At 45.0% G+C, this 18,481-nt stretch overlaps 1 protein-coding gene across 1 annotated transcript in view; it reads left to right on the top strand.

The window, feature by feature from the left end:
• LOC135056935 (oocyte zinc finger protein XlCOF6-like) overlaps window positions 1-7,974 on the top strand; it is an 88,673-nt gene extending 80,699 nt beyond the window's left edge. Inside the window, exon 3 of the mRNA XM_063962716.1 lies at window positions 7,219-7,974. Within this exon, the coding sequence (XP_063818786.1) occupies window positions 7,219-7,850 (632 nt within the window). The 3' untranslated portion in view covers window positions 7,851-7,974. The remainder of the gene's footprint in view (window positions 1-7,218) is intronic.
• Window positions 7,975-18,481: the final 10,507 nt, after the last annotated feature.

Raw genomic sequence — 18,481 nt, 5'->3', positions numbered from 1 at the left:
TATACAGCACTACAATTCTTTCTACTTTTGTCAGTATAAATAGTTAAATTTAAGTGCCTATTGCATATGAGTCTGTACATTACTGTGGTTTTCTTCGCATTGCGTCTGAATACGTTTGGATCTGTTGTGCTCAAATGACTAATATATAACATGTGACTGACTGCTAGTGTGTGCTGACTTTATATATGTTTGTCAGTGGTTTCTTCTGAACCTCAATGCTGGTGCATGGGATGGGGTCAGATTGATATCACTTTAATAAGGTAAAGTGATTACAGTCACTAAGTGTGTAGTACACTGTGAAAAGCTGATAATTTATCATGTCTAAGAGCGGCAAAAGTGACGAGGTTACACTGACAGTAACACCAACACTTATAACATGTTTGTCCTGCAAAACGGGATTATCCTCTCAGGATCTGGCACATGATGTGCAAATTGTTTTGATTTTCAGCAGATTGCAAGGCAGATCCCTGTTCAACTGCAGGTAGATCCACCTTGGGCGATGTTTGCACAGACCGTGTCCAGTATAGCTGAACTGGTAATTCCTACAGCTTCAATACCAGCAGTAGGATACACTATTAACCCATACATGCAGCTCCCTTATTACGGTATATCCACTACAGCTCAGGATACACAGCAAGCTGATAAACCGGGTGTAAATAAATCATAAAATTCACAGGCTACACAGGATGATACATCAGATGATGATAGCTCTATGTACTCTGCTTCATCATATCAAGAACAGGTGGAAGGTATCAGCTCAGTGGATATAGCTGAATTAATTGGAGCAATGAAGGCTATTCTGTCCTTAGAGGATTCAGCAGAGCCAGTGTTAAAAACTAAGGCACCTATGTTTAAACGTCCCAAAACAGTTAGGGTCGAGTTTCCAGGATCAGATCAGCTGACGAAACTCATGGAAGAAGCTTGGGCTGCACCCAATAAAAATATAGAATTCCCAGAAAATGGGATTCCAATTACCCTTTTCCAACTGGGAACTGTTTAAAAAGGGAAGTGCCTCCTAAGGTAGATACGCATGTCATTCGATTAGTGCGAAAATTTATATTGCCTTTGCAGTCAACGTCATTGAATGATGTCACAGAAAGGAGAGTGGATGGGTTTTTTAAAACCATATTTTCACTGTCGGGGGTAGTCATAAGGCCAGCTATGGCTTCAGCTTGGATGGCAAAAGCAGTAGCTGAATGGGCTGAGGTACTGGAAGACGGGCTTTCAGCACCTACCCATATAGCTCACATGAAACAGGCTGCAGTATTCTTAGAAGAAGCGGCAATAGATATGGGTACTATTGCTTCTAAAGTATCAGCCTTAAAAGAAGCTGCTCGCAGAGCAGTTTGGCTGCGTACGTGGAAAGCTGATTCAGAATTGAAAAAGGTTCTGGAATCTTTGCCTTTTGTGGGGAATATTCTGTTTGGTAAGGAATTGACAGATATTCTGGAATCAGAGGCAGAATCCAAGAAGGTCAGGTTTCCTGCCACATATAACCCAGACCTAAGGGTCCGGTTTTTCGGCCATTTCGCAAGGAAAAGCAAAAGGAAAAAGTGATCGTAAGCAGCCCCAATACAATAAGTTTGGTAAGGCAAAGAAGCATTAGGCCACCAGAGGGCCAGCTTCCAACCCAGAAGATAAGCCATCAGCCTGATGGTGCGGGCCTCCGCCTGGGGGACCCCAGGGTAGGGGGCCGACTTCTTCCTTTTGCACAGATATGGCAGCAGTCTACAACAGATGCCTGGGTGCAAGAAGTGGTATCTCTGGGTTATGTTTTCCCTTTCAAGAAGCAGCCTCCTCAAAAGTTCTTCTGCACCAGCCCGTCACGGATAGAGGCGAAGGCCAGAGCCCTGCAAGAAGGAGTTCAGAAATTGCTTCAGTCAGGATTAATTATTCCAGTACCCCCTGCACAATGGGGACAGGGTTTTTACTCCATCCTGTTTTTGGTTCAGAATGGGTCGTTTCGGACGATTCTCAATCTCAAAATGTTAAACAAATACATTTTGGTACCACGGTTCCACATGGAGACATTACGCTCCATAGTTTTAGCTATGGAACCAGGGGATTACATGGTATCCCTAGATATACAGGATGCTTACCTGCATGTTCCTATAGCACTGTCTCATCAGTGTTACCTCAGGTTCGCCATCCTCCATCAACATTTTCAGTTCCAGGCCTTACCCTTTGGGTTAGCCACAGCTTCCAGAATATTTACCAAGATTATGGTGGTTATGGCAGCTTATCTCCGAAAGCAGGGGATAAGAATTTTTCCATACCTCGACGATATTTTCATCCTGACACTGTCCCAGGAATTGTGCTTGGGCCATCTCCAGCAGACAATAACTTGTCTACAGAGCCACGGATGGCTCATACATTGGGCAAAGTCATCTCTGATTCCATCACAACAGATGATTAACTTGGGGGCTTTATTGGATTCAAGTCTGCAGAAAATATTTTTCCCTCGGAACAAAATATCCAAGGTGCAGTTAAGGACTCAGGAGTTGTTACACAGTCAAATATTATCAATTCAACATTCGACATGGTGGAGTAGGCACAGTTCCCCTCAAGACCTCTGCAGCATCTGATTCTGTCCAAATGGAATGGAGTACATCAGACGATAAAGTAACATACCATAGTACTTTCAGAAAAAGTAAGACATCCAATCTAGACAAGGGGAGACCCTTTTGGATATCCGATTGGGAGATCCTGACAACAGATGCCAGTATTCAGGGCTGGGGAGCAGTGTCCGGAAAATTATGGTTCCAAGGACAGTGAACCACAGAAGAAAGTTGCCTGCTAATAAACCTGTTGGAGCATCGGGCCATATACATGGCACTGATTCAGGCAAAAGACACTTTGCAAGGAAAACCAGTCCAGATCCGCTCAGACAATGCAACGGCAGTAGCGTACCTCAACCATCGGGGAGGGACTCGCAGCAAAAAAGCAATGAAGGAGGTAAGTCACATACTAAAATATGCAGAACTCCATCTTCCAGCATTGTCTGCAGTGTTCATTCCGGGAGTCCTAAACTGAGAAGCGGATTTTCTCAGTCGACACGCCATTCAAGCAAGCGAATATGCTCTACACCCGGAAGTCTTTCAGACTCTGGTAGACAAGTGGGGTTTGTCAGAGATAGATCTCATGGCGTCCCATCTGAACAACAAAGTGCCAGCATACGGGTCAAGAACAAAGGATCCCGGAGCGATCTTTCTGGACGCTCTATCAATGAAATGGGATTTTCACCTGGCATATCTGTTTCCTCCGATCATCTTGCTACCCAAGGTGGTGTGGAAAATAAAGCAAGAAAAGGGTGCCGTGATTCTAATAGCTCCGGCTTGGCCCAGAAGGCATTGGTACACAGATCTGCAAAGTATGTCAATGGATGCTCCAATTCTGCTCCCTCAACGTCCAGATCTACTGATGCAGTGTCCTTGTTATCACAGGCAGCTGGATCGACTGTCGTTGACGGCGTGGTTCTTGAAACCTCTATCCTGAAGTCAAGAGGATTCTCACAACAGGTAATTTAAACAATGCTCAAAGCAAGGAAACCCTCCTCAGCTCGCATTTATCACCGAATATGGCAGACCTATATTCATTGGTGCAGTAAAGGAAATATAGACCCAAAATCTTTCCAAGTTTTCAGGGTCTTAGATTTCCTTCAAGCAGGAATGGATAAGGGTTTGAAGGTGGCTTCCTTGAGAGTGCAAGTATCAGCATTGACTGTATGGTTCCAAAAGAAAATTGCCAAATTACAGGATGTGCGTACTGTTTTCCAGGGAATGCTGCGCATTCAACCGGCTTTTGTTCCTCCGGCAGTGCCTTGGGTCTTAAGTCTAGTTCTCAAAGCCCTTCAAGTTGCTCTGTTTGAACCACTTAATAAAGTGGATCTGAAATTGTTGACTGCTAAAGTTCTCTTTCTACTGACTATGACATCAGCTAGAAGAGTGTCAGATTTAGGAGCGCTGTCATGCCGTTCTCCTTTTCTGATTTTTTTATCCAGATAAAGCAGTTCTCAGAACTAGGTCTGGGTATCTTCCTAAGGTGATGTCTAAATTCCACCTTAATGAAGAAATTATAGTCCCGGTTTTCAGGTATCGGGACTGTCTGCGGGAGAAGTGTCGCTAGACGTAGTTCGGGCATTAAGGAACTATGTGGATCGTACCAGTGCCATCAGAAAGACAGATTCTCTCCATTCTTTACGGATTTCACAAGAGAGGATGGCCTGCTACTAAACAGACGCTAGCAAGATGGCTTCGAATGACGATTTCAGAAGCGTATTCTCAAGCTGATCTCCCTGTTCCGGCTAATGTCTTGCTCACTCTTCTCGTAAGGTAGGTCCTTCATGGGCAGCACAACATGGTGCTTCAGCAGAACAGATATGTTAAGCAGCCACATGGTCTTCCATTAACACTTTCATTAGACATTATGCCTTGTATACTTTTGCCTCTCATGACGCTAAATTCGGGCGCAAGGTTCTCCTGTCCAATCAGGAGTATACCCACCACTAAATTGCTTTGGGCTAAATTGCTTTGAGAAATCCCATTGTTATCCTGTGGATAATCTGTGGACCCAGCCGAAGAAATATACGTTATGGTAAGAACTTACCGTTGATAACGGTATTTCTCCTATGTCCACAGGTTCCACAGGGATCCCACCCTGATGCAACTGATTTGGGGATCTTTATACTCGCTAAACTCTTCCCTCTTGCATGGAAGGGTGTGCAATGTGTGTTCTTCTCGCCTGAATAGGGCTCTACATGATGCTCCTGCCTAAATGCTTTGGAATACAACTGATTTGCCTGAGACAGTGGGCGGGGATATATGGACGAGTCCATTGCATCCTGGGAGGACTGAAAGCTTATGATCGTTTGGTGCCAATCCGCTGTAGCTCCATCATATCCCATTGTTATCCTGTTGAACCTGTGGACATAGGAGAAATACCGTTATCAACGATAAGTTCTTACCATAACTTATATTTCTTCATCAATTTAGCAGGCAAAGGGTCTAGAGGTGATTCCAAGTGTTGAATTTGCATTTTTAACCTGTTGCTGTGAACCCACAACATGCAGTCAAATGAGCTCTCATACAGGCTGCAGAAACAAAATCAGACAGATCGCAGGGACCTTCAGTGGCCAAATCAACAAATTTATATTGACCTATCCGTATAGTATCCCATCTTCCACCTATTGTATCACACCATTCTCCCCAAAATCTCCCTTTTTTTCAAACACACCAAACACATTTTCACTCAGTAAATTGGGATGTATTCCTCCCTTTCTAGAAATAACTCAGCAATCTTATATCCTGAAACCACCCAAAAACCCTAAAAAAACTTTGTTGACCTTTTGTGTGTCAACCATGCCCACGTCAACCTAATGACCATGTCGACCTTCCATATATGTTGACCTAGACATGTGTCAGCTTTCGGTCAGTGTCGACCTACTTACTGTTGACCTTCAGTCGTCAAACTAGTGACTGACGACCTAAAGACCGGATACCAGTTTAATTAGTTATTTTTATATTTATTTATTATATTTTAAGGCAGTAGTTCCCAAACTTGGTGCCGTGAGGCACTTCCAGAGGTGCTTCAGGTTGGTGGTCCAGCACTAGGGTGCGATGATTCAACAAAGTTTGGGAAACACTGTTATAAGGCAATTCTTTCCTCTGCCACTGTAAATTGTGCGGCAGTATCAGCAAAGATGGTGTTGATGAGCTTCTGATTCAGTGTGGGGCTGAAGGGATCTGCCCACACAGAAGATAAAGGGTGGACAGACAGTCCAGGTGGGGACTGCTGTTAGAGCCCAGGGTGCCTGGAGGCCAGTGGGGGCTATGAAGCCACATTCTTATCCGCAAGAGGCAGGGAGAACTAGAATACTCTGAAACTGTATTTGAGTAGTTGTGGTTGCCAGGCCAAAGCCTGTGGAGATACCTGCAAGAAGCATGCAAGACTTTGAGACTTTGCACACAGACTAGCTGACCCACGCTCTAGCTGGACACAATTTGGCTGTCTAGTCACTGGCCAACTAGCTGGCATCTGTTGCCCCGCCTACAACAGTGTTTTGTCCTCTTCCCAACCACTACAAACCAATTACAGAAAACAAATCAATGACACACATGTGGCGCACCTGTGGGTTTGTGTGCTGTAATAGAAATCCAGAGGGAATGTGACCCTGACTGCAGCCTGTTCATTTGCCAGAAAAAGGAAGTACCAGCTTCCATTCCCAGTACATGTCACCACACCTTGCATTACATTTCTATCTTCTGCAGTGGAAGTACTATATCTAGGCAGATATCTTTGTGATCCATTGGCGTATAATTTCTAGTGAAGATGGCAGAATATCGCAGTGTAAGTGACTCTGAATGAGGCTTGATAGTAGGTACATTCTGCAGTCACTTAGATGGGAGCAGGCTCTTTCAGGAAGACAATGCATCACCCTACAGGTCTGGAGCCATCATATTATGGCTGGAGGAGCATTCCTCTGAGTCTGACATCAGAAATTGGACCCCTCATTTGCCATATCTGAACCCAGTAGCACTCCACTGGGGAATATTATAAATTGTACCTTATTATGGAGAGACATTCAATTTTCTGTACACTTATTCCCAACAGATGAATGTAACAGAAGGAATATCTCGGAAGAAAATCTAATTTCATCTTCAGGTTGTAAAATAGAAGATGATGACATCACACAAGATTCTCCTGGAGAAACCCCTACTGCCCTACTCGTACCTCCTGTACCTCACAATGTGCTTGTGTCATGTGGTCCCTCTAATCAGAGGGAATGTTCTGATAACACTGATATTGGGTCATCTTCTACAGCTCTGACAGTAGATAAAATATTTCCCTGTTCTATAGATGACAGATGTTTTACACAGACCGCACAGCTTATAACCAATCATCCAGCTAAGGGAGGTGAGAAACCATTTCCATGTTCTGAGTGTGGGAAATGTTTTACCGATAAATCAAATCTTGTTACACATCAGAGAAGTCACACAGTTGACAAGCCATTTCCATGTTCTGAGTGTGGGAAATGTTTTACACACAACTCACGTCTTGTAGCACATCAGAGAAGTCACACAGGTGAGAGGCCATTTCCATGTTCTGAGTGTGGGAAATGTTTTACACACAAGTCACATCTTGTTGCACATCAGAGAAGTCACACAGGTGAGAAGCCATTTCCATGTTCTGAGTGTGGGAAATGTTTTACACACAAGTCAGATCTTGTTGCACATCAGAGAAGTCACACAGGTGAGAGGCCATTTCCATGTTCTGAGTGTGGGAAATGTTTTACACACAGCTCAAGTCTTGTTAAACATCAGAGACGTCACACAGGTGAGAAACCATTTCCATGTTCTGAGTGTGGGAAATGTTTTACTGATAAATCAGATCTTGTTACACATCAGAGAAGTCACACAGGTGACGAGCCATTTCCATGTTCTGAGTGTGGGAAATGTTTTACATACAACTCACGTCTTGTTAAACATCAGAGAAGTCACACAGGTGAGAAACCATTTCCATGTTCTGAGTGTGGGAAATGTTTTACCGATAAATCATATCTTGTTACACATCAGAGAAGTCACACAGGTGATAAACCATTTCCATGTTCTGAGTGTGGGAAAAGTTTTACCGATAAATCACATCTTGTTACACATCAGAGAAGTCACACAGATGACAAGCCATTTCCATGTTCTGAGTGTGGGAAAAGTTTTACACAGAAGTCACATCTTGTTGCACATCAGAGAAGTCACACAGGTGAGAAACCATTTCCATGTTCTGAGTGTGGGAAATGTTTTAGAGATAAATCATCTGTTGTTAGACATCAGAAACTTCACACACATGAGAATGTGTAACATGACAGTAATCGAATCTTGATAAAACTATACTTTATTAACACTATATAAAATTTGTATATATGCAGATGGAAAGTTATTTATCTTACAAATAAATCTAATTTCTCACATATTTTTTGTTAAAGGGCTGAGCTGGAATGATTTGTGTTATTTCTCTAGCATCCGTAAGGGATATTAGGGACAGAATTAGTGCGATGGGGTATAGATGGGTCCAAAGGAGCAAGTGCACTTTAAAATTCTTCACTGGGTGTGCTGGCTCCTCCCCTCTATGCCCCCTCCTACAGCTCAGTTTAGATAAAGTTCCCTCAGGAGAGGATGCACACTCTAAAGCTCCAGAGTTTTTCTTCATTTTATGTCTAAGTTTTATTTATTTCGGTATGCTGTTTGGGCAACAGCATACCTGTGCTGTGGGAGTTATGGGGGAGACGGTCACCGGCCTCTTGAGGTGCAGAGCCACTTTCCCGCTGCAGGGCCGCCGTCCTGAGGGGCTGTTTGTTCAGCGAGGCATGGATCCTTGGCTGTCGCAGCCGCAGCATGCCGCAGCATGCCGCAAACCCTTAACACTGCGTGAAGGTGATCATCAGTGGTGAGTACCAACCAGGGGCCCCGCTAGGGGGCTCCCGCGGTCTAATGTGTGGCTGAAGCGCGGGTCAGGCGTTCGAGTCCCTCCTGGGGGCGGACCCATTATAGTTCCTGCGTGAGACTGGCTAACTAGAGTGAACCAAGCATTTATGTGAGGTTGTACATGTTAAAGGAGACATGGCCAGTATAAATATACAGCAGTAGCTCCGGCGCCATGTTGGGGGGCGGAGCTACATGAGAGCAGGCTCAGCGGCATTTTGGCGTCTTCCTCTGCATGAGCAGCAGCTGCAGCAGCCTACACAGCTCCTCCAGAACTGCCCCTGTATACACTGGTACCGGGTATAGAGAGGGGGGAGGGGGAGACGCTATTATTGTGCACAATAATCCCCTGAGGTTACACATATATATCAAACGCTGACAACCTCACTGGGGCCGGTCAGTGTTGGGTGCGCTGGAGTCTCTCTTCTCTGTCTCCTCTCACATTCAATAGGGCAGGCTTGTCATATATAATATCAGGCTGTATTGTGTGTGTATATTATACCTGTTTTTCTAATCACTATGGTAAAATAGAAGTCTTGTAATGCCAGGTTCTCTCCTAGTACATACAGCTCATTATCATGTGAGCAGTGTAGTCAGTCATCTCATGCTGATACTAATGTGGGGGAGAATGCAGAGCCCCCCTGGTTGGGGTCTATAAAAACTATGATGTCTGATATGTCATCTCAGCTCACTGCAACTGCAAACAAGACACAAGAATTGCAACAAGCAGTTACTGCTAAGCGTCCCTCCTGCCTGCTTCACAGAAACCTGCTCTACCAGCACTCCTATCAGATGATACTGATGATATACATGATGATGGGGACCCCATAAGTGGGGATCCCACCCCGATTCAGGGTATTGAACCCCTCGTATTGGATATTGGGGAGGTGTCCAAGCTCCCCCTGGGGGATGCAAATACTCAGCAGTCATTTTTCCTCCCTCAAGAGAAACCAAAAGTCACATTGCCTGATTCCACAGAATTGGATAATTTATTTAAACTAGCCTGGAAGAATCCAGATAAAAAATATCAAGTGACAAAAAGGTTTTTGAATACCTTCCCCTATGCCGCTGAGGGCAGAATGTTTTGGGAATAATCTCCAGCAGTAGACTTCTCAGTCTCTCGCCTTTCTAAATAGGCGGTGCTCCCTGCTCCGGGCTACCTTACGGTAAAGGACCCAGCAGATAGGAAAATTGAGACCACTCTACAATCTATTTACATTGCTGCAGGCGTAGCACAAAGGACGGTCATTGCAGGTTTCTGTATAACACATGCAATCCATTCCTGGGCTAGTCAAATAAAGGAAGGTCTGTTGGGTGATAGGACCTTAGTCAATACTGTTGCTTTCCTGACTCGCATTCAGGACACGGCAAGAGTCCACTGTGACTCCCTAAAAGAGATTGGCACTATTAATGCTAGAACCATGGCTATGGCTGTGTGCGCACAGAGCCATATGGTTACGTCATTGGATTGCTGATACATGTTACAACTGAGGGCTGAGGCTAACCTGGGGAAGCCTCAGATGTAGGGGCTGACGTGTAGGTGAACCAGGGAGGTAGTATTGGGTTCCTAGACATACCGGAGCTCTAGTACCATTTGCCCGAAGGCGTGACCACGACAACGAAGTTGTAAAAAGGTAAAGTCCGTTTTATTGAACACACAGCTTAAGGCCCCTAAGATATGCAAAACGTCACAAAAGATGTGCAGTGGTAAATTACAGTACAGTTCCTAGAAGTGCAGGGGTAATTAGTGCTGTGGCTTGCAGAACAGAATATTAGAGTCCTTGCCAGAACTGGAGATGGTAAGTCCGTATGCCAAAGCTAACCGCTGAGGAGAGGTATTAACTGGTACTGCCCAGCAGATGGTATACAGAGGCTGGAGCAACACAGTTGCAAAGAAGTAGATGGTACTTGGTAATTGCAGAGTGCCGGATGGAACCGGTATGAATGAAAGCTGTGCAGAACTCACCACTGTAGATTTAGAGTCCGTTGGTGAGCATCGATGGACGCTGTGGTTCAATGGTAGAATGGTCACTGATGCATGCGATATAGGAATACCGCTGATGATGTTGAAATAAACTGAAGACACTGTGGAGCACCGCTAGCAGAATACCAATGACTCAGGAGCACTGTGGAAAGCTGGTAGGCCATGGTAAGTATGCTGTGGAGTATGGAGAACGGTGCTGTAGAAGGGAGAAGTTGAAAACGATACCAGGACACCGCTGGAATCTGGAAGCGAAGCAGGATCAATACTGGAAGCAGGAAGCTGGTGTCTGATCCTGAGACCCAGCAATTGTTGGTTTTCTAGGTTCTGGAACACTGCAGAAGTCAGGCTGCACCGCAGGATGGAAACAGGTGCGGGTCTCTTAGTGGAGGTGAATCACAGTAGCTGGAATACCTGGAGAAACAAGCAGTAGAATCCACAAGCAGGAGAGACATGTGTATAGGTTAGACAACCAAAGCACTGACGATTATCCAGCCCAGGAGCAGGATATTTATACCAGCTGGTAAGCAGGCATTGGCTGGATAATTAGGCAGAGTCCAGAGTGCAGCGGATAGGTTGTGAAAGGACATGTGATGAGGAAAAACATGGCTGCGCCCATGTTTGCATTTGGAGGGAAAGTCTGTATATTGCATGTGGTAAACAGCAGTAATGGCGGCGGAGGGCAGGAGACGCCATTCTTTAAAACAGTGTAACTAAACTGTAAGGTTGCCATGACAGCGCTGCGGGATCACAGGGAAGAGACTTGAGGTGAATGTATACAGCGCGCTGCACGCAGACAGCGCAGATGGAATCCTGTTTTGGAACGCTGGGCCAGTCTCGGGAGACACTTGGAAGGTAAATAATGATGTCCAATAACCCGGATCGTGACAATACGGACTCAAAATGTAATGTGGAATCTGTTCCCTTCACAGGTGAATGGCTCTCTGGAGGTGACCTAGACACCTGGATTTCTAAAGCCACGTTTCTTCCTTCAGGTGCCCCTCCTGCTAGACGTACCTATCCAGGACCGTCTGCTCAGTCCTTTCGGTCCCGCAGATTTCGATCCAGAGCCAGAGGAGCCTCCAACGCAGCGAGAGGCTACAGAGGAATACCTAGAAAACCAGCAGTTGCTGGGTCTCAGGACCAGAACGCCAGTTCTGCTTCCGCAAAATCTTCAGCATGACTGTACCCGCCCACCCCAGGGAGATCTCGTGGTGGGAGCTCGGCTACATCACTTCAGTCACATCTGGGATGGTTCTTGCCAAGATGCTTGGGTAAGGGACTTTATCTCTCAGGGCTACAAGCTGGAGTTCGACGGTACTCCTCCCCAATGATTTTTCAAATCAGGCTTACCAGTTTTGGTAAGTAGGCATGGTACGCTACTACTGGCCATAGAGAAGTTGGTACAGTCCCAGGTCATTGTCCCAGTACCACTACTGCAATAAGGACAGGGTTACTACTCCAGTCTGTTTGTAGTAGCGAAACCAGACGGGTCTGTGATACCCATTCTGAATCTGAAATCCTTGAATCCTTACCTGAAGGTTTTCAAATTCAAGATGGAATCTTTGAGGGCGGTGATCGCAGGCCTGGAACCACAGGAATTCCTACTGTCCCTTGATATCAAGGACGCTTACCTACATATCCCAATTTGGACTCCTCATCAGGCCTATCTGTGATTTGCCCTGCTGAATGATCACTACCAATTTCTGGCATTAACCTTCGGCCTGTCTACAGCTCCGAGAGTGTTCCCGAAGGTGATGGTGGAAATGATGTTTCAGCTTAGGGTCCAGGGAGTCAATGTGATTCCATACCTGGACGATCTCCTGATAAAAGCAAGCTCCACATAGATCGCACTATCCAACTTCTGTCTCACCACGGGTGGATCCTCAATCTACAGAAGTCCCACCTGGAACCGTCTCAGCGGCTCCTGTTTCTGGGCATGCTACTGGATACTGTAGCACAGTAAGTGTTCCACCCCAAGGACAAAGCGAGAACACTCCAGGAAATGGTTTGCATGGTACTCAGACCTGCTCGAGTCTCTGTCCGTCTTTGCAAAAAATTATTGGGAAAGATGGTGGCCTCCTACGAGGCGATACAGTATGGAAGGTTCCACGCCAGACCCTTCCAATTGGACATCCTGAACAAATGGTCCGGTTCCCATCTTCAGATGCACCGGATGATTCAGCTGTCACCCCGAGCCAGGATTTCACTCCTGTGGCTACAGTCTTCCAAACTCCTGGAAGGCCGAAACTTCGGGATTCAGGATTGGATCCTCCTCACGACAGATGCGAGTCTACGAGGATGGGGAGCTATCACCCAAGGGGCGCAGTTCCAGGGCAGGAGGCCCTTCTTCCAATCAACATTCTGGAACTTCGGGCTATCCATAATGCTCTACTTCAGGGGTCTCCTCTACTAAGGGATCGGGCAATCCAGGTGCAGTTGGACAACGCCACGGCAGTGGCATACATCAATCGACAAGGAGGGACAAAAAGCAGGGCCTGAATGCGAGAAGTGTCAAGAATACTCCTCTGGGCAGAAAAACATGCAAGAGCGCTGTCCGCAATCTTCATTCCGGGAGTGGACAACTGGGAGGCAGACTTCCTAAGTCACCACGACCTCCACCCAGGGGAGTGGGGACTACACACACAGGTGTTCCAACTGATCATCGACAGGTGGGGTTGCCCACAGATCAACTTGATGGCCTAACGTCTCAACAAGAAGCTTTGCTGCTATTGCTCACGAACCAGGGACCCTCAGGCGAGCGCAGTGTATGCGCTGACTTCGCCTTGGTCATACCGGCTGGTCTACCTGTTTCCTCTGATTCCTCTGATCCCAATGGTGCTCAAGCGGATGAGACATCAAAGAGTGGAAGCAATCTTGATTGGGCCCGAAGAGCATGGTTGCGGCTCTACTGGACATGTCCATACAGGACCCTTGGCCTCTACCACTAAGAAGGGATCTTCTTCAACAAGGACCGTTCGTCTACCCGAACTTATGGCAGCTTCGTTTGACGGCATGGAAGTTAAATGGAACATCCTAGGTCACAAAGGGATTTACAAAAAGGTAATTGCCACTATGGTACAAGCCAGAAAACCTGTGACGTCAAAACACTATCATCATATCTGGCGGAGATATGTCTCTTGGTGCGAGGAACGCACATATCCCTCTGCGGAATTCCACTTAGGAAGGTTCCTCTGTTTCCTGCAGGCTGGAGTGGATAAGGGCTTACTTCTGGGATCCATTAAGGTCCAGATTTCAGCTCTTTCCACCTTCTTCCAGAAGAAGTTGGCTCTCTTGCCGGAAGTTCAGACCTTGTTGCAAGGGGTTCATTATATACAACTTCCCTTTGTGCCCCCTACGGCACCTTGGGATCTGGATGTTATGTTACGCTTTCTACAGTTTTCCTGGTTTTAACCTCTGACGATGGTAGAGGATAAATACCTCTCGTGGAAAACTGTGATGTTGCTGGCCCTTGCTTCTGCTAGGCATGTCTCAGAATTGGGGGCCTTGTTGTGCAAAAGTCAGTACTTGCTCTTTTACAAGAACAGAGCAGAGCTCAGGACTCAACAGCAGTTCCTGCCGAAGGTGGTCTCCGCGTTTCACTTGAATCAACCTATTGTGATTCCATCCAGTTCTGACACAGCTTCTAGTCCGGAGGCATTGGATGCTGTACGAGCCTTGCAGATCTATGTCAAAAGGACGGCTTGGGTCAGGAAGACGGTTTCCTTGTTCGTGCTGTATGATGCACAAAAAAAGGGGTTGCCCTGCTTCAAAGCAGTCCATTGCTCGTTGGATTAAGCTTACTATCCAACAGGCTTATGCATCAGCAGCCTTACCGGTTCCACAGTCTCTGAAAGCCCACTATATTAGATTGGTGAGCTCTTCCTGGGCGGCTGCCCGTGGAGTCTCGGCCCTACAACTATGCCGAGCTTCTACCTGGTCGGGGACTAAAACCTTTGTGAAGTTCTACAAATTTGATATCCTGACGAAAGAGGATACCCAGTTTGGGCAGACGGTGCTGCAGTTGTTTCCACCCGTTCCCGCAGCTTTGGAACATCTTCATCATACTAATTCTGTCCCCAATATTCCTTATGAATGCTAGAGAAAATAGGATCAGAATCAGCTTTATTGGCCAGGTGTACTCACGTACACTAGGAATTATTTGTGGTACAATGCATCGCCAAGCAGCAACATGGAGGAAAAATGTAGCATACATTACAAACATTACACATATGAGTTCATACTGCACATATGCAACTGTACAGTAGACATATTATACATTTAAGACTAAAAACTAAGGCTGCTTGGCAGAGCAGCACCGAGGCAGCCATCCGCGGCGCCAAGTAGAACTCACACAATGCACATAATACAGAAGATTTAAGTATTACATCAAAAGATAAACCACACAGACAAAGACACAGAAAGAATAATGCATGATTGGTGTAGGCATTTTGAGTAATAACCTCCAGGGGTTGTGTATTCCACCCTCACAAGGCACCAGGTGCGGCAGCCATCTTAGGCGCACTGCGTAGGATTACCCAGGGTGGAATAGTCCACCCCTAGAAGAGAACACAAAATAGGGAGATTGCAGAGTCCTTAAGTTCAGAGTAGGGTTCCAATAAAAACATCAGGTCCACGCATTTTTCATCCCATCCACAAGCGCACCAGATAAGGCAGCCATGTTGGGCGCACTACAAGGTTACACAGTGGGAGATGAGCCATACAGGTGCCAAATGCATGTATGGGAGAACTGACACGTATGTAAGGAGTATGCTATACCCTGCATGGAAAGATCCAAATGAAGCACACCCCGCCCACGGAGGAACCATCCGAGGCAGCCATGTGGGGCGCACTGCATAGGTTACTGCTGGCAGGGTGTGCAACCAATGGAGGTACACATTACGGGAATAGCACATAGTGGGGTGGAAGTACCGTGTAAGAAGATAGAGAAGAGAAAGACACATTTGCAGGAAAACTGTACTAACATTATTTTGTGAAAAAGATAAATGTCCTGGTCTCATGAGAGCAGTGCGGGTGGGTGTGAGAATGTGGGGTGCAGTGCGGGTGGGTGTGATAGTGTGGGGTGCAGTGCGGGTGGGTGTGAGAATGTGGGGTGCACACTAATGTCCAATGGAATTGACCCAGCAAAGTCTGGTCCTGATGTGCACGTCCCTCAGTTCCCTGCTCAGCTTGAGGGGTAGTCCCGGGGGCAGTCATGATGTTCTTGGACACAGAAGTAGTAGGCATTGGTCCTGGTGTTCTCATGGCAGAGGTGAGGAGAGGCCACATAATGTTCCAGATTTCTTTCTTGATGCTGTTCAATGTTTGTTCAACTGTATTTTTAACTGTTCATTTTCAAAACGCTTAGAGAAGGAACGCTTGGAGTATTGGAACGCACAGCTGACATGCACAGCTGTGCATGGTTGAAGTTACAGATATACTATGGGAAATTGACCCAACTACAGCTGAGGCAAATGTCCCACTAATCAAAGGTGTTACATTACACAGTGTTTGACTAAACAAACACCAGCCCAGTCAGCCTTAATTAAATATGCGGCACTGACCAAGCTTTGAAACTCAGGTATTTTAAATTACAAACAAAAGCATAAATCACAAAACTGTCTAACAAATGATTTGAACATACATTTGGAATATAGATGATTTTAATATACCTACCGGTAAATCCTTTTCTCATAGTCCATAAGGGATATTGGGTGCCCGCCTCTGTGCAGTGACTTTCTGCAGGTTCTCTGTTATGTGTTCCTGTTCAGCTGTTGCGGTTAATGTTGCCAGACCTTGCTGGCTAAGTTATGTATTGGTGTGCTGGTGTTTAACTCTCACCACACCTGTTGTTGTTATGTTCCTTCTCTCAAGTATGTCATTCTCTTTCGGGCACTGTTACCTATAACTTCGCAGTAGGAGGAAGCATAGAGGGGAGGAGCCATCACATCCAGTGGAAGAATTTTAAAGTGCACTTGCTCCTCTGGACCCGTCTATACCCCATCCTACTAATTCTGTTCTCAATATCCCTTATGTACTATGAGAAAAGGATTTACCGGTAGGTATATTTAAATCCTATTTCTTTCTTTCTGTCTATTGGAGGATTCAGAATTTCCATTAGGTATAGGGTGTGCGATTTAGACATGGAAGGTGTTGCGTCCACACTAGCGCCCATTGACAGAGTCACAGGTGCAATAATATGCGAATACTACTTTCAGCCTTCCTCTTGTGCAGTAGTGTGTGCCGGATAGTGTAAGCCCTGAGATGTCCATTATCTGTGCCTTAATCACAGTAGCACAGCAGGTGGTTCTGAGTTACCCCATACCTTACTGGGGTTATATTATGGGTTGCAGCCCCCAATATTGGTTCCAGGTATTAAAATTAAATATTTCCTAAATTGCATGTGTACATATGTAATTTATGCGATTACATGTCCATGAAGGCAAACAATATGTTGGCCGCACGACATGTACTCTCCACATAAGGTATATGGAGCACAGAAGAAATGTTATAAGGAAAGCAAAACACCCATTGTCGAGTCATGTGGTAAACTGTCAGGGTACAGATTTTAAGAATATCAATATGTTGGCTGTGGAACAAATGAAAACGACTAAAGGGGGAGGTGATAGATACAGTGTGCTGTGTAGACTGGAAGCATACTGGATCTTTAGGATGGATACTCTGACGTCTGGTGGATTAAATGATACTGTGGAGCTTAATGGTATATAATTATGCATATAGGGTAGCATTATGTTTTTGTAACCTAATGCGTAGCTATTAGGGATGATATATTATATAGCTAGGCTAATAGATGGTAGTGGTGTGTTCCTCGGATCTGATCTATATACATGGATGTGTGTATGGATAAAATGAACCTATATAACTTTTAGGATGGAGTGGCGGGAGAAAGTTAGGAACTGATCATTTAAAAATATTAGATATAGTATGGTGTGGTTAAGACTATATGTCTATTGACATTATACCATATATATATAGTCTATAGGTAAAAGGAGAGTGAACCAACTAAACAATTAATGATGGATTGGGACTTAGTGAATATGGATTTATCTGTGTCTCTATTTCTATTTTTATTTTGTTTTTTATTTTTTTATTATTATTAGTAATATTATTATTTTTATTTTTATCTTCATATTATATATATTTTATATTTTTTATTTTTAATATTAATATTTTTTTTATGTATGTGCATTCACTCTTACTATGGTCTAGAGTAGTAGTACGTGTGCAGCAGCTTATTGTTTTAATGTCCTATATCTTCTTGCTACATATAAAAGTATACTTGTTTATACATGTATATTTTTATTTGATGCATAAATAATGGTCGTTGAAGCCAGAGAATATATATGTTGTAGTGGGAGGATGCAGCTTAAATAGCTGCATAAATTAGATGAGCTACACTGGTATGGAACGCATAGAATCCTGTAAACGAGAATGCGGGAATGTAGTCAAAACGAGTCATGAACTGCAACAATGTATACGCATGCGCGAATCGAGCGGCGCAAGATATAAAAAAGCACTGAGTATCTGCAGTATAACTATAGACACTGATGAAGCTGCTGACGAAACTTTAAGCGGAGAAACGCGTCTGTCATAACTACTGCAAGGAGTATTGGATATACCAAGTACGTGCCGGCCGGCCAGAGACAGCTACCTTATATGCAAAGGATTGGACATCTCACCTACTATCCATCACACGGTGGACTCCGGATAAGGCTATTTTTTGAAGCGATTACCGGGAGAGGTATTTTAGCACATGCAAAGCCGTAAATTAACACGTAGTTGACCAATCCTATGGCTCTGATGAGCGGGGACTTTGAATAATTATAAAGCTGGAAATAACATCCAATACCGGTTTATAGTATGCGGGGAAACTCTGTGCAGAGACTGCTTTAGAAATTGTGCAGTCAACTGCCACCTGGAAGGGAAAAAGGAGGCTTGTTAAATAGCTATACAGGCACTAAATTCCATACATCCGCTACTATTGTAACGGGCTGCTAAAAAAGGTTAC

The sequence above is a fragment of the Pseudophryne corroboree genome, chromosome 3 (assembly GCF_028390025.1).
Source record: "Pseudophryne corroboree isolate aPseCor3 chromosome 3, aPseCor3.hap2, whole genome shotgun sequence".
Lineage (NCBI taxonomy): Eukaryota > Metazoa > Chordata > Amphibia > Anura > Myobatrachidae > Pseudophryne > Pseudophryne corroboree.
Note: the sequence above shows the minus strand (reverse complement) of the source record. Positions and strands in the feature narration are given on the sequence as shown.